At 41.5% G+C, this 14,520-nt stretch overlaps 1 protein-coding gene across 4 annotated transcripts in view; it reads left to right on the forward strand.

The window, feature by feature from the left end:
• Window positions 1-14,520, forward strand: part of JAKMIP2 (janus kinase and microtubule interacting protein 2) — a 67,795-nt gene that overhangs the window by 38,652 nt on the left and 14,623 nt on the right. For all 4 annotated transcript variants that reach the window (XR_012996339.1, XM_076349779.1, XM_076349781.1 and 1 more), the window contains exons 6-16: window positions 1,346-1,492; window positions 3,274-3,414; window positions 4,394-4,450; window positions 6,316-6,435; window positions 6,897-7,025; window positions 8,025-8,108; window positions 8,411-8,473; window positions 10,083-10,181; window positions 12,846-12,944; window positions 13,281-13,334; window positions 14,202-14,267. Coding sequence is in view for 3 of the 4 variants with exons in the window: in XM_076349779.1 (XP_076205894.1) it covers window positions 1,346-1,492; window positions 3,274-3,414; window positions 4,394-4,450; window positions 6,316-6,435; window positions 6,897-7,025; window positions 8,025-8,108; window positions 8,411-8,473; window positions 10,083-10,181; window positions 12,846-12,944; window positions 13,281-13,334; window positions 14,202-14,267 (1,059 nt within the window). In the remaining variant the exon portion in view is untranslated. The remainder of the gene's footprint in view (window positions 1-1,345; window positions 1,493-3,273; window positions 3,415-4,393; window positions 4,451-6,315; window positions 6,436-6,896; window positions 7,026-8,024; window positions 8,109-8,410; window positions 8,474-10,082; window positions 10,182-12,845; window positions 12,945-13,280; window positions 13,335-14,201; window positions 14,268-14,520) is intronic.

The raw sequence follows: 14,520 nt of genomic DNA on the forward strand, positions 1-14,520 counted from the left end.
CCTCAATGTTCTTAATGTAATATTTGCAAAATAATGTCTTAACAAGGTTGAAAATTACAAATATGTTCATGTGTCTCTCTTCAGTTATGAAAAGCTCCCAACCCCAAAATTTCTGTGATACTGAATAGCTTGGAGTCTGACAAGTCAGCTTGATTAGTTGTTGCATGTCATTAAATATTCAGCCTATTTTTACACAAGGAAACAAAATAATTTAAAAAGGCTTCTAACCTGTATCTTGCACAGTGTGACTACAATGAACACATTTTGTTAAATGTGACCAGGAGTACTGCTGAAAATACTATGCACTTTAAGATACATTCGGACTAGCAAAAACTGACTTCCTTCTTAGGGTAGGACAAATGGTTGTTTTGCCCACAGCTGTGCTGATCAAAGATGTAACCGCTTCCTAGCTGCTCCCCCCTTTTCTGTTAGCAGAAGGGGTCCTCAGGTACTTGCTAACTTGCTTCAGACAAAATCACTGGGTTAATTTAAATAGCCTAGTAAGATGATGTAAGCAAATGTGGTTAACTGTCCTTAATAGCTACAGAAAACTCTTGCAGTCCTTTCCCCAGCAGAACTGCAAGGGGCAGGAAGCTCCCAGTGACAAACAGTAATACAGAACTGGGATACAGTGCCTTTGTTAGGTAGATCATCTGGGCACAAAGATGATGTCTCTCCACAGCCACATGCCATCTTCCTTGTCCTCCCTTAGAAAAAGAAATTGTATCCCTAAAACACTCAGTGTTACTGGATGGAACTAATTTTTCAGAGGAAGAGATCTTGGTTAAAACTCTAGTTGTACCAATACTGGAACTTCCAAGTGTGCCCTAAGATACCTTCCTATCTTAGGGGATTTGTTGTTTAAATATTATGTGATTTGTTGATTAAAACAAAGTTCATTGTGCATGTGCACAGGTATTTCACTGTGTGGCATTAAAACCCAGACTTACAACTATGTTGTTATTGCTGTGATCCAGATTGAGTAGGTACCTATGCAAATTTGTCTTTCAATGAGAAAATCAGTGGGTTTCTTGCACAGGTCATTTCGGACTTTTGTAGCAACTTTGCAGTTGCCTGACTGTGTATTGGGTTGCTTCATCTCTATGCCTGAGTTTTCCTATAGATAAAGCCATCTTTTGGAAACAGATATGCAGAATTATGCTTTGAGATTTATAGATAAAGTAAGTTATGGAAGCTGTAAGCATCAGTTCCGTTAGATCACTTTGGCATTTTACTGGGACAGTAGTCCAACAGGGAAGTAACAAAAATACTTCTAACAAAGGAGGGAGAAAAAATATCTTTTATTTGGATTATTTATAATTATTAATTGCTATTATCAATCCAGTTGAAGCGTGTCCGAGAAGCTGAGAAACAATGTAAACCTCTTCTGGAAAAGAACAAGTGCCTCACGAAGAGAAATGATGAACTTATGCAGTCTTTGCAGCGCATGGAAGATAAACTCAAAGCAGTCACTAAAGAAAATATAGAAATGGTTGGTACTGAAGAGCAAAATGAGGATTACTGTATGATCTATGTCTGTTATGGTGGCCACATCTGCATAGTGTATGCATGTATATACATAGAGAAAATGTGTTGTATATAGTGTGTAGTACTATTGATAAGATACAGTCGCACTTAGGTCTATATAATAGACTTACATACTATAACAATGTGTATTATGCATACATGTGTAATATATTTAAGTGAATGCATAATCACAGTCTTTAATACTATCCCAAAAATTAGAATTTTGAGTTTCAATTGTTTTAAAAAAAGAAAATAATAGTTGTATCATTGAGTCATATCCCACTGTGCTATTTTGCATCTGGAACTCAAAAAGGAAGCTGTTAAGAGTGATGTTTTCAGCCAGCATGATGTTCATCTTTGAATGGACATGTTCTTGTTAGAGCTGATGATGGCAAAATACAGTTCCGGTCTGCCACTGAGCATGTACAATCTTTCCATAAGACACATGCATGGTAGATGGATATGGGAAATGGAGAATGGTGGTGTGGTGGCTAGGGTTATAAATTTCATGTAGCAGGGCTATATGAAGTGGGGTCAAAGCAGTTATGTCTGTAGATCCTTCAAGTGGAATTGCCCTGAGTATCGGTCAGAATCCAGTCCCTACACATGCACCGATGTTGCTTTGGCATTAATAAAAAAAGGAGGTGGAAGTGCTGGGTTGCCAGATGTAAGCTGACAAGCTGAGAAGACTTCCCCTGCTAAGTGTGTTTGTGTGTATTGTCTCTGGCTTGCAATAGCCACTGTCCTCATCTTGAGCAGGCTGACTGTTCTGCAATAATCAGCAGCTTTCCTCCTGATTAGGATGAGACGATGAGATTCACTTTCTTGCCTTATAGAAAAAAGGCTTTAGTGTTACAAGGTTAATCCACTTTAAGACTCTGCAGTTCACCCATGCCCAGAAGACAGAAACTTGTTGTAGGTGTCACAGGTCAGAATTCTTCCTCCACGGCTGTGGTAGTACAGATCACAGCCCCTTGGGCTCTCCCACAGCAAAGGGAAGGGACTTGGGAATCTGCATGTGTTAGACATCAGTGGGCAGCACCACTGGCGCATATATGCGCACACAGCACATATGTTCTAACTTATCTCCTTGACATCTGCTCTTTACAGTATAGATGCCCAAATTATGGAAGTTAGCAAGCTGTGGGTGGCTAGGGTAATTCTGACAGGCTGTAGCCATCTCTTTTCCCACATACGCTCAGGAGCAGGCAGGACGTGGACTTCTAGTTAAAATAGATCTGGTACCACATTTTTTGCCTTTCCTCCTCTTCTGACTGGATGCATGTCTTTCACGTAACTAAAGACTGTCCATTTCCTCACTGTATATGGGCATATGATGGGTATCAGTAAGGGCATGGGGTCATGGGAGTATATACTATTTGCATACCCACTGGACAGGTAGGGGGTTCAATTATATTTGCCACATGTTGGAGCATCTTGATGCATGGCAAAGGAAGAGCCATGGTATATGACCTTTAAAGGCTGCTGTAGAGGCTATATTGCCACACAATAAGTAAATAGATAAAGCTTTGTTGTTCTGGTTGAAGAACTCAGCCTTGCTGTGCTGCTTGATTGTTAAGAAGTGCTGATGGGTATTAATAAAGTTATAAAAATGGTGTAGCTGAAGCATATTTAAAAGGCTGTACAGCTTAAATGAAAGATAATGTCTAATTCTTAACTGAAAGGTGGTCTTTTTGTCTTTTAATTGCTGGATCTTATTTTATCTGTTGTTTCTTCTTACCACAGAGAGAAAAAATGACATCACATCCTCCTCTAAAGAAATTAAGATCTCTCAATGACTTGGATCAGGCTAATGAGGAACAAGAAACTGAATTCTTAAAGCTTCAGGTCATAGAACAACAGAACATAATTGATGAGTTAACAAGGGTATGTCCAGAGCATCAGGAAATTAGGAATGATTCCTGTGTACAGTTCACTACTGATAGTATCTCTTCTTATAACTAGAGGTCTGAGGGTTAATATCTTATCTTACTTTTAACACCTGCAAATTTTTAGACGTAGGTGTGTGTGGGTGCAGTTTAACTGAATTTCTAGTGGGGCATCAGCCCCTACAACTCAAAAGTATAACTCTTGTGTGTGAATTGAGCTCTAGAAATGAACGCAGACTAAGAACTGTCGAGCTTGGGAAGATACCTACATGTTTACAAGGCAGGGCTGTGCCAAGCTGTTTTACCATTGTAACTAAGCTACCATTAAAAAGTTTCCTTAACAAGAGGCAGGCACACAGTGCATTATCATGTGCTGGAAAAGCGTGTGCTGCTAGACAGTGGTTCACTAGTTCTTCCGTCATTTAATACTGACAATCCCTTTTTCAGCTGACACTGCATTATGATGTTGAGGGGAAGGAGAAAGAGACTCCAAAAGAGGCTGTTGCCTCTTCTAAGACATCATTGCTAGGAGTGGTGAGATCAACACTACCATCATTTAATGACACTGAGACAGAGGCAGCATCTCCTCTGCAGGGAAGGCAGACACCCTCTTATACAAAGCCCAAACCAGTCCTCTGCAGCAGGCCTCCCAGTGATTTTAACAGGAAATCCTGTTAAATCCATCAGTGCCTGTCGTTTGACAGCCTGTCAAGGCAACTGCACAAGGGGTTGTTTGGTTGTTTTGGTTTGTTTTTTTTTTTTTTCCGGATATCCCATCTTCCCTTCTTCAAGTGGTTTTCAGGTGGCACATGTACAGATTTGGATATGAATCCTCCCTTCCACCTGGAATCAGATTCCTTTTGAACGTATGAACAGAGAGTCAGTGGAAGCCCAGTGATTTTATTTCCTCTGTAGATTTGGCCTTCTACAGCTGCAAACAAGAGAAGAGAGTGTAACTTTTTAATCTTATTTTCCAGGACAGGGAGAAACTCATTCGTCGCAGAAAGCATAAAAGGAGCTCAAAGCCAATTAAGGTAAGAGAAAAAATTGTTTTCACCGTATAAAAATACTAGTAGGCTCTGTAGGCAAACATACGTTAGCAATCTGATTAGAGAGATCTTTGTGGATTATAACAATCTGCTCTAGTGATCGGGTTTATAAACTCCTTACTTACTTTGGGAGAGCTTTTTAAGCCCACTTTGAAATTCAGTTAAGTTTGCATATCTCTCTTATTTTCAGCAAAATGGGGCTTTCCCCCCCCTCCCTGAAATAGTAATAATCTTCCTTCCATCTGGTTTCTATAAATATTGGTCTCAAGGTCTATTATGCTGAGATGTATTTATGTTTCCAGAGACCTTCCCATCTATCTTCTGCTATCTATTTTTCACAGCACATATGGGCTAAAACAAAATCCTTGTGCATCTTTATTCTTCAAGTGGAAGTTTCTGCCCGAGAAATTGAGTGTAATTTTCTCCTACTCAGTTCCACAGGCCTTTGGCTACCCCTTGTATTACCCTGAATTGGGTTGAGTCCAAAGCTGGTATAATTTAGAACAGTTTTAGAGCTGAGCACTGAGTAGTGGTTCAAATAGCTCCTTTATCAGCTAGATGTGAAGAATGACTTTGCAACAGCCACTTCCCACCTCCAGAATGTGGAAATACTGTGTAGGAAACAGAGCTTGGTGGCTCTTTGTCCTCCAGGGACATCCCTTAGTACTTCAGCCATGCTCTGTGAAAGTAATGCAACACTCTCCTACACACACAGAGAATTTCAGACCAGTAAATCCTAGATGTGTCATCACATTGTTTCTATGTGGGTTTTGAAGCAATACACAGCAGACATAACTGGGAGACAAGGACTAAAAAGTATTTTCATCAGTCAACTTTATTTCTAAGCCAGAGACTGTAACATGGGAGAATATGGTTATTGTCTTCACTTGGAAAAATAATGAACAAGAAAAGATAATATATGCAAACGGTTATTGACATCTTTGGTACATGTTTTTTGTGTGATTCAAATTCCAGGTTTAGAAGATTGTAAACTGTCAGCAAAAGTGAAAAATGTTGCAAAGTAGAAGTGCATCTTAAATGCTCGTCGATCAGTTTGTCTGCAGAACTATTCATAAGCCAAGTATTTAAATGCTCAAATCTGTACCCTGAAACCAAGCCTGCAGGGTCAAGCATCCATACCTTCATAGGATATGACTCACAGTTTTCATTTGATTTAATTCAGTTACTGAGATAGGAGATAGTGAAGTGTCAGACATACAACCAAACTGTGTAGTGTGAGCTATCTCTTACATGTGGCAGTCTCTATAGTACTGGAAAGATGTGTGAGATAAAAGTTCCTTCACGCTAGTTTTGTATTAGCATAGCTTTTACTCACTTACTCCAACAGCAATATCAGTGAAAGAAGCACTGAAATATTAAAAATATCAGCAGTGACCGTGAAAGAAGAAGAAGGGTTCCCTATTCGGCACACATTTCCAGCTCTTTGCGGTGTTATCTTTGCACACTAGTCTGCATGTTGATAGATGTCTTCTGAACTGTTTTGGGGTTAACAAACAATTCTCCTGCTTTCCTGCAAGGGCAGAGACTTTTCCTTTAGCATGTTGCTGCTCCCATTGTGTTTTCCAAGTTTTAGACTGAGCCAGATCCTCAGCTCAGAAAAATTAATCAGCAAACTCATTCTCCACCAGCACAAGACCTGATCTTCAATCTGGTTCCCTTTGGGTTTGTTTGGAGATGGTAATTGCAGGGGTAGCCCATTGCTCTTTTTTCATGTGTTGCCTTTTTTAAGTAACTAGCAATGTGATTTTGAACTAACATTTCCCCCTCCATCAGAAACTCATGCTACCTGTTTCCAAGGAGGTTCAGAAATCATGTTTTCCCTTCTTTAGAGACATGTGGTGGATACAGTTTTTGGGTACGATGATGATTCCATGGACTCTGAAACATCCTCTGTGGCCTCATATAGAACAGACAGAACACCAGCAACCCCAGATGATGATCTGGATGAGGTAAGATCTGACTCTTCCCATAGGCAAGGACAGGTTTTCAAGAGACTTTGGCTTCCAAAACAAGTGGCTAGGCTTTCAAAAACACTTAGGTTTTTATGGTGCATATTGAGTGATAAGTTCTTCATTAAGTTTAGCTTCAATTTTGGTTACTGAAATGCTGAGAGGTTCTTCCAAAATCTAGTCCATAGAGTCTACAGCTATGACTTCATTGCAACTGAGATGATTTTTTTTTTCCTCTCCCCCTTCAAGAAAATATACTTATCACATTTCTTTTAGCTTGAAGACAGATAAACGCTGTATAAATTCCACTTTCTTATTACTTCATATCACAGCAAGCTCACCAAAAAGTCTATTTGAATCAAGACCTGTAAACTATTGTGCTTAACATACCACACTTGCATTCTTTGCTTTGGCAGTGTTCTTCTGTCTGGTGCTTAGACATGTCCTTTCTCATCCTTCAGGGTTTAGCAGTGGAAGAATCAGAGCTGAGGTTTCGACAGCTGACAAAGGAGTACCAGGCCCTGCAGAGAGCATATGCGCTACTGCAGGAACAGACAGGAGGCATCATAGATGCTGAAAGAGAAGCCAAGGTCAGTATCTGTTTGAGGGTAAAAGCATTTCATTGCTATCAGGACATACAAACCCCTCAAAGTGACGTACAAGGGAATGTTGTTACATACAGCATCCATACAACTGAGAGATGTCCGTTTTACTCATTTGCTCAGTACATTTAAAGAGAGTGACAATTAAGAATGGACACAACCACTCAGTTTACAAGGGGCTGTCCTCCACCTGAACCCAAAAACCCTGCAGTTAGGCAAGCATGCCAAAGCAGGCAATTCCGCAATTTGGCACAGAATCATAAGGGTTTTCTCATCTTTTGCCCAGGTGTGAAGGGGTTGGGTTTTAAAGGTAAATGGAGGCCTGTGGGTTTTCACAAAGGCATGCATTGCACCAACTTTAAGAATATTCACCTGAATGTTTCTAACAGAGAAATGCAAATTATATTCAAATTTGAATGTGATGCAGACTACAGTAAACCTTCCAAGGCTAGAAATGTCCCTCTAATACAATCATAGAATCATTCAGGCTGGAAGGGACCTCAGGTGGTCTCCAGCCCAAACTCCTGCTCAAAGCAGTGTCAGCTGTGAGATTGCACCAGGTTGTTTAGCACTTTGTTGAGTCAGCTCTTGAAGATGCCCCAGGCAGTTATAATTGCTTCTTTCCACTACCTTTTGCCACTCTCATCTACTAAGCACTTCAATTCAGGGACTGCCCCTTACTAGGGTCTTTGAGCAAAGCCTGTCACCCCGAATACCTGAGCTTGTGTTTCGCTACTCTAATGCAATACATGGTAATAATAGGCTTGGGTGGGGAGAAGGGGCTGATCTACCACTCAGTTCCCTTGTGTCATCTGTATGCCAGTCTGAGGGGTGGCACAAAACATCGCTGAGCCAGAATCTTTGTAATGGTTACTCACTCAGTGGAAGCAATAGCATAAACCCGGACTCTGCTGTGTTTGGTTTCCTTTTAATACCAGTCACATTGCTGGTTTTGTTACTGTTTACTGCTTTGCCTGACTTCAACAGGCTCAGGAGCAGCTCCAAGCTGAAGTCCAGAGATATAAAGCCAAAATAGAAGATCTGGAGAAAACTTTGGCACAGAAAGGGCAGGTAAGCACTTCCTGTGTATTGTATTTTCCTATTTTGGATCTTACCTGCTCTGCTTACAAAATACCTAGCACAATTTCAGTATAGACTTCCATGAGATGTAATGTCGCTGTTCAGTAAACAGGCAGGTCTAGTGAGTTCAGAAGCCTTGCTACAGCTTAGTAGACTAATATGCTGTTGTTCTGTAAATGACAGTTCGTTCCCGTAGGATTTTAAAGCCTGAATATTGTGGTTCCAGTTTTCAATAAACGTGCCCAACCTCATGGATTTTGATTACTCTGTAATAGTACTGCTTCATCCAACAGGACTCGCACTGGGTGGAAGATAAACAGCTGTTCATTAAGAGGAACCAAGAGCTTTTAGACAAGGTATGTTCCCAAGTTTTGCGTGTTCACTCTGAAGGGTGATCTGGATCCTGCAATACACTTTTTGGACATGCAGTGTGGTGCTTATAGGTGTAGTATAAGGATAGAACAGCATAGATTAATATGGACAGGATAACATACGGAAAGACAAGCCCTCTCCAGCTCTGCTTAGGCACTGTTGTTGCTGGCAGTTGCTGATGCGCCAGCTCTGCTGGTAAGCTCCAGCCTGAGAGCTAGAAGCTCTACTCATCGTTCTGGCTCTGAGGCACAGAACTCTGTGTTCCAGTAGCATTGCATTGAGGAGGCAGCGGCTGCTGCTGCACTGGCAAGGTGTTTTGAGCTTAGCTTCTGAGTCTGAAACAGCAGTAGGAATACAGTCACCCTCTAACACCAGGACCCTTTCATACTCCTAGTCCCTGTGCATTCTGTATATTTTTAAGGGCTTAAAGTCATCCCTAGGTCCAGTGGAACTTGTATTACTCAGTCTCTTGGTACATCTAGGAATATCACCTGTTTGTGTGTGTGTGTATATTTGTATGTATGTCTATATTTTTAATCATGGAATATAAGGATACGAAGGACCTCAACATTGCTTGCATATCACCAACAGTAAGAGCAGTGGCCATACATATGACTGCCATCAGCAAGAGGCCATAACTCCCAGCACCAGGTGTCCTGCTGTCTTTCACCTCCCCAGATGAGGTTTCTTAGCCTGTGTTTCTCCCCTTCCATAAACACACCTAATAAGTCTCCAGCCCCATGCCATCCTTCCCGATCCAGACAAACTGACCTATGGGGGCTCATTTGACCTCGGTCTTACTGTGCTCCCTACCTGTCCTCGTCTGGGCCCTACTCAGACAACCTGACTGAAAAATACATGTCCTGGCACTGGCTGGAAACTTGCAGAAGAGAGCAGGCTGAGGAGCTAGCGGTGGAGTTGTCCAACAAGCAAGCTATACACAACTAGCCAATGGGTGGTATTTAAGTCCATCTGCTATCTGACAGAACTACTTGTATGGAGATGCTCGCCATGTAGTTCACACAAGCGCTTGCACGGGGTGGGATGGCTACTCAGGTAACTGCCTCCACAAAGACAGCTCTCCTTGCATGCCATCTGTGCTTCATGTACTACACACTGTGTGTCTCTGGTCTAGCCCAAGCTCTTCTCCAAGGCAGGTGCAGCTGTTTCTGTGTCATTCCTGATAGATGTTTATCCAACGTGTTCCCAGAGTCCTCCAACAATGATGTCTCTACATCCCTCCCCAGACAATCTATTCCAGTGCTTTACCGTGAGAGCCGTGTGTTTAATAGCTAATGCAGACTAATCTAATAGCTAACCTGACACCTCTGTAGAGTTAACTTCCCCGCTGATCTTCGCTAGGATTGAATTCTTTTAGGGAAACCTCCAGCCTAAGCATTTTATGATGTTGAGGAAGTTGATGAGCAGAAGTTCACCTGTAAACTAAAGACTCACTGAGGTAAAACAGCAAGTAGTGAATCATCTCTAGAGTTTGGATTTTGCACTGCCTATGCTACCTCAACTACTACTCACCAAATATTCAATGTTTCTTGTAACAGTCACACAGATCCTGAATTTACGTATTTCTGTTAGATAGAGAAACTGGAAGCAGAAAACAACCGTCTGCAACAGGAGCTGCAGGATGCCCGAGACCAGAATGAGCTGCTGGAGTTCCGCAACCTTGAGCTGGAGGTGATGGATGAGCTCGTTACAGTAGAGCTGGTAGCAAATTAAACTAGTGCACTTGCACTGGACACCAACTTTAATCAAGTGTTTACACAAGCATTGTAGTGATATAACAGAGTAACAAATCAGGTCCAGCATTTTTAATTGTGAGCTGAAGTACGTCAGCTCTAATATCCTGGAAATAATAAGCTCCATACTTGACTGGTTCACCTCTCTCTGAGCTAGGTGCCCAATGTGCATAGATAAGCTTAGCTGATTAATGTCAGCGTGGCTTTTAGTTACCACACCTGTGGATATGGTTTTTCTAGTACTTTGGAGCAGTCTGTTGTCAACATGCTTTGTTCTTATTGCTGGCCTGGAGTGTACTAAAATCAACAGAAATTAATTACATTTAAATTAACCAAGTAAGCAAGGCTTAAACCCCATCCTCGTGTACTTTGCTCAGGGCTGCATCCTGGTTCACAGCTGAGATCTCTCCTGAGAGTAGGCATCCAGGGGTTTTTTTTGTTTTGTTTTCATGAACCTGAGCAGGTCTTGGAGGAGAAAGAAATGTTGAGCGTACTTTTATCTCTAATAGCTGAAGAGTAGAGTGCTCCTCTAAGAAGTCAGAGACGCAGGTACAGTTCCCTCTTCAGGGTCATCAAAGCCCTATTTCCCCCTATGAAAATCTTACTGCTGATCTATAAATTATACTGGCTTTGTTCTTTTCCCCTCTTTCAGCAAGGGTGATGAGACGAGTTCAAGTTTCATTGAGAGTGCTGCTGTGAGGAGAAGTGCACCTCTCTAGCCCTGTGCTTGAAGGACTGGAACTGTTTGAAGTTTAATTCAGCAATGATCGATGAAATTGCATAAGCAGTTGTAAGAGAAAGTATCAGACCCAGGGCTGTTGTCTTCCAGTACCATACCTATGGGGGTAAAAGGGTTGTTGTACCTTGTCCTCTCTGACCCAGCAAATCTTGAATTCTTTTCTCTGTGGGGACTTGGCTGTGAGAGGAGAGGGGGGCTGTCCTACCCAAACCAGGCTGTGCTGGGTGATTAGAGCACTCTTCATCGCAGAGGAGAAACGTGCACGTCAGCTCCTGCAGTGGAGGAAGCTGAAGCCAGGTCTGCAACAGCCCGCAGGGCACTCCGGCTCTGCTGGGGGACATCTGCAGATCCCTGGGGCCGCTGGCGTGGGCTGTGCTGTGCTTGAGGGTGGCAGTGCTGGTGCCGCCACCCTGCTGTGAGCACCTGAGGACAGCTAGGGTACAGAGCCAAGGTGCCCAAGGAACACAGGCCCCCTGGACAAAAGGGTTTGCAACGGCTTCCGTGCTATTGATTCCTGAGGCATGTTTGGATTTAATCTCTCTGTACCTCAGTTTCCTGCCACTGTGGTGGGGATAAGAGACATTTTACACAGGTGAATGTGGTCTTGCTTCTACAGCCTTTATCGTCATTCTTGCCAATGCTGGCATGTGTGAAAAGCCAACAGTGCCTGCCCTATGTGCATATAGTGCTTGGCCTGGAGCTGTCCTAATTAGTGTCTGGAAGCTGTAGGCCCTAGCACAATGAATAGTGACAGTCTGTCTGCCCGCTTGCAAGCACTGTCACTTTTGCAGGCACTGGACGTGTTCCCTGTTGAGCAGCTCTCCTCATGACCTGTGTTAGGTAAGGAAGGTCCCTCAGGCGACTCTGGAGATTGATGGAGGAGCTCCAGAAGCCTCTGCAGGCAGCCAGAGGACTGGGTCGGACTTCGATCTCCCTCTTCCCAGACTGCCCCTCGTTACACATTCTTGTTATGAGCACCAACCGACAAAAACTTCCACCTGGTCTTTTCTCCAGCATAAGCTGGTTTATTTCTCAGTTGTTCTTTTCAGTTGCAGTTGCTGTTCAAGGCCTTATATGCTTGTCATTCAGAGCTTGTAGGTAACACAGAGCCTTTCGTGGCTCTCATGAATCAGTGCTGTGACGGATTTGTCCCTTATTTATAGAACTTTCCCACAGTTTTACCTGACAGCTGTGTTTCCATATGACATGGAACTGGACTATCAAGTGAATTACATGTTTATAAACCAAAAATGTATTTGAAAGTGAAATTTGATCTTCACTTCTGTGCTTGCCTGAATACCTGAAAGGGGTGAGAAATAACATCTTCAAATTTTTATTTTTGTCTTTGGTCCTTTAAAACTGGACAAATATTTGTAGATTTTATGCAATGAAGGTGTATAAATAATTAAGTTGATCAACCTTTTTGAACTTACTACTCTCCATATATATAGAACATACAACATACCAGGATGAGCAAATGTGTAATCTGAGTATCCTAGTAGTCTTAAATCAAATACCTGTTTCTAAAGGGAGTATTTACAACAATATATAGTTGTTCAACACTTCATTAAGCAAATCACTTGAGTCTTAGCCAGGTGATAGCCTTTTCACAGACAATTTGCAAATTGACATAATTCATCAAATAAATAATCTCCTGTAAAATAATTAGCTTGGGTTTAGGATCCTATCCCACTTGGCACACTGTTTTTCAACTAGGTCTAAATGTTTCTTTCTTTGACTTGTAAAATGAAGAGCTTGGCTTTGCGAAGCATGATCTAAACAGTAGCTATGGCATTTAATGAGTTCTGTGTGCATCTCCTTCATTCTAATATGTTCTCTGGTGTCTTTTCAATTTATTTTCAGGAAAGAGAGAGACGGTCCCCACCATTTAATCTCCAGATTCACCCATTCTCAGATGGTGTGAGTGCTCTACAGATCTACTGCATGAAGGAAGGGGTTAAGGTAGGTCAGTTTTATAAGGCAGCACTTCTAACTACAGGAGTGGTGGATGCTGCCCATATAACCCATTACATTCATCTCTGCTAATAACTCCACTAAACTTTAAGCACTTAAATTCAGTCTAATGTAAGAGTGTGTGATGACTGACACAATTGAATCGGACTCATAATTTTCACCATAATGATAAAACCTGGCTCAAAGGCAACTGAAATCAGCATGTGATGCATTTCCAGGGGATAAAACAAAATGGTTGATTTCAACATGGTTTGTAGGAGGGACGAATATTGCAGCCATGATAAAATGTGCATGCCATGCCTTTACCTTATTCTCTCTTTGCAGGATGTCAGCATCCCAGACCTCATAAAGCAGTTAGACATTCTAGGTGATAATGGGGTAAGTTAAAGTGGGAGATATTTTCCCTTTACAAGCTGCATTTTGTACAGTAGAGTAAGTGAAATCTATAATTATCATTACTATTTTCTAGAATACTTGTTAGATTATGTAATATTGGAACAATACATTTAAGGAGTGTTTATTTCCACAAGTTAAGGATTTGTGAGATTTCAATAGTTGGAGAACTAGTAAGGAAGCAGCAGCTTTAACATCTGGTTTAGCAGACTGGGAAGAATGTCCAAAGGCCACTGATATTTGGAACTGGGTCTGACTGCACTCCAGTCATTCAGGAAAGCACATGAATTACTTTGGCAGTCTGAGCCAGCCACATCTTCATCAGGACTAAGATTATTCTGCAAACAGTTTCATAAATAGGCAAGAATTATCAAATCTCCTGTGGCTTTCTAAGTGGGCATTGCTGCCTACTTTAGTCATCCATGTAAAAGAGATCATCCTGTATCTCTGGCCAACATCAGATATGTTTTAAGAAAGTGTATAAGAAATAAAAATGAAGAATCATGATTATCTATTCAGGTGCTGGTGTAAATCAGCATTATTTTTACAAAAGCTTTAATGGAAATTCATCTTTGTAAAACTAGCATGAAGACAGACAAATGGATCTAATTTTAGTTTACATTTCTCATAAGATGCAATGGAATGAAAACATATAGTTAGTCCATATCATGCAGAAAGGCAAAAGCAGTGTTCTTTTTAATATGTTAACAGACTGAACGTTTCGACGGGAATAGGATACCCTGTACTACAGGGATCCCCTGAAAACTGTAGACCTAGTCTGTAGCCTTGATTATCTTTATTCATGCAGGAAACTGCTGCCAATTTTCTTCTTCCCTCTCTTTCACTTCACAGAATTTAAGAAATGAAGAACAAGTGGCCATAATTCAGGCTTCCACTGTATTGTCCTTGGCAGAAAAGGTAAATTGTGTGCTTGCTTTTCTCATGTGTTATCTAAGACCTCCTCTGACACTGGAAATTTTCTGTTCTGTTGTTGTTGTCAATATTGTTAAACTTTCTAGTGTAGGAAGTGACTCCCCAGATAAAGTAAACTGTGCCAGCACGGTCCCAAACACCTTGCTAAAGCAGCAAAAATATCAAACGCAGCTGGCCCAAGCTGTGAAGTCAAAACAACTGCAAATACAAAAAGAATGTCAAATGAGACATGCAATTG

Source organism: Aptenodytes patagonicus, chromosome 12 (genome assembly GCF_965638725.1).
Source record: "Aptenodytes patagonicus chromosome 12, bAptPat1.pri.cur, whole genome shotgun sequence".
NCBI classification, from domain to species: domain Eukaryota; kingdom Metazoa; phylum Chordata; class Aves; order Sphenisciformes; family Spheniscidae; genus Aptenodytes; species Aptenodytes patagonicus.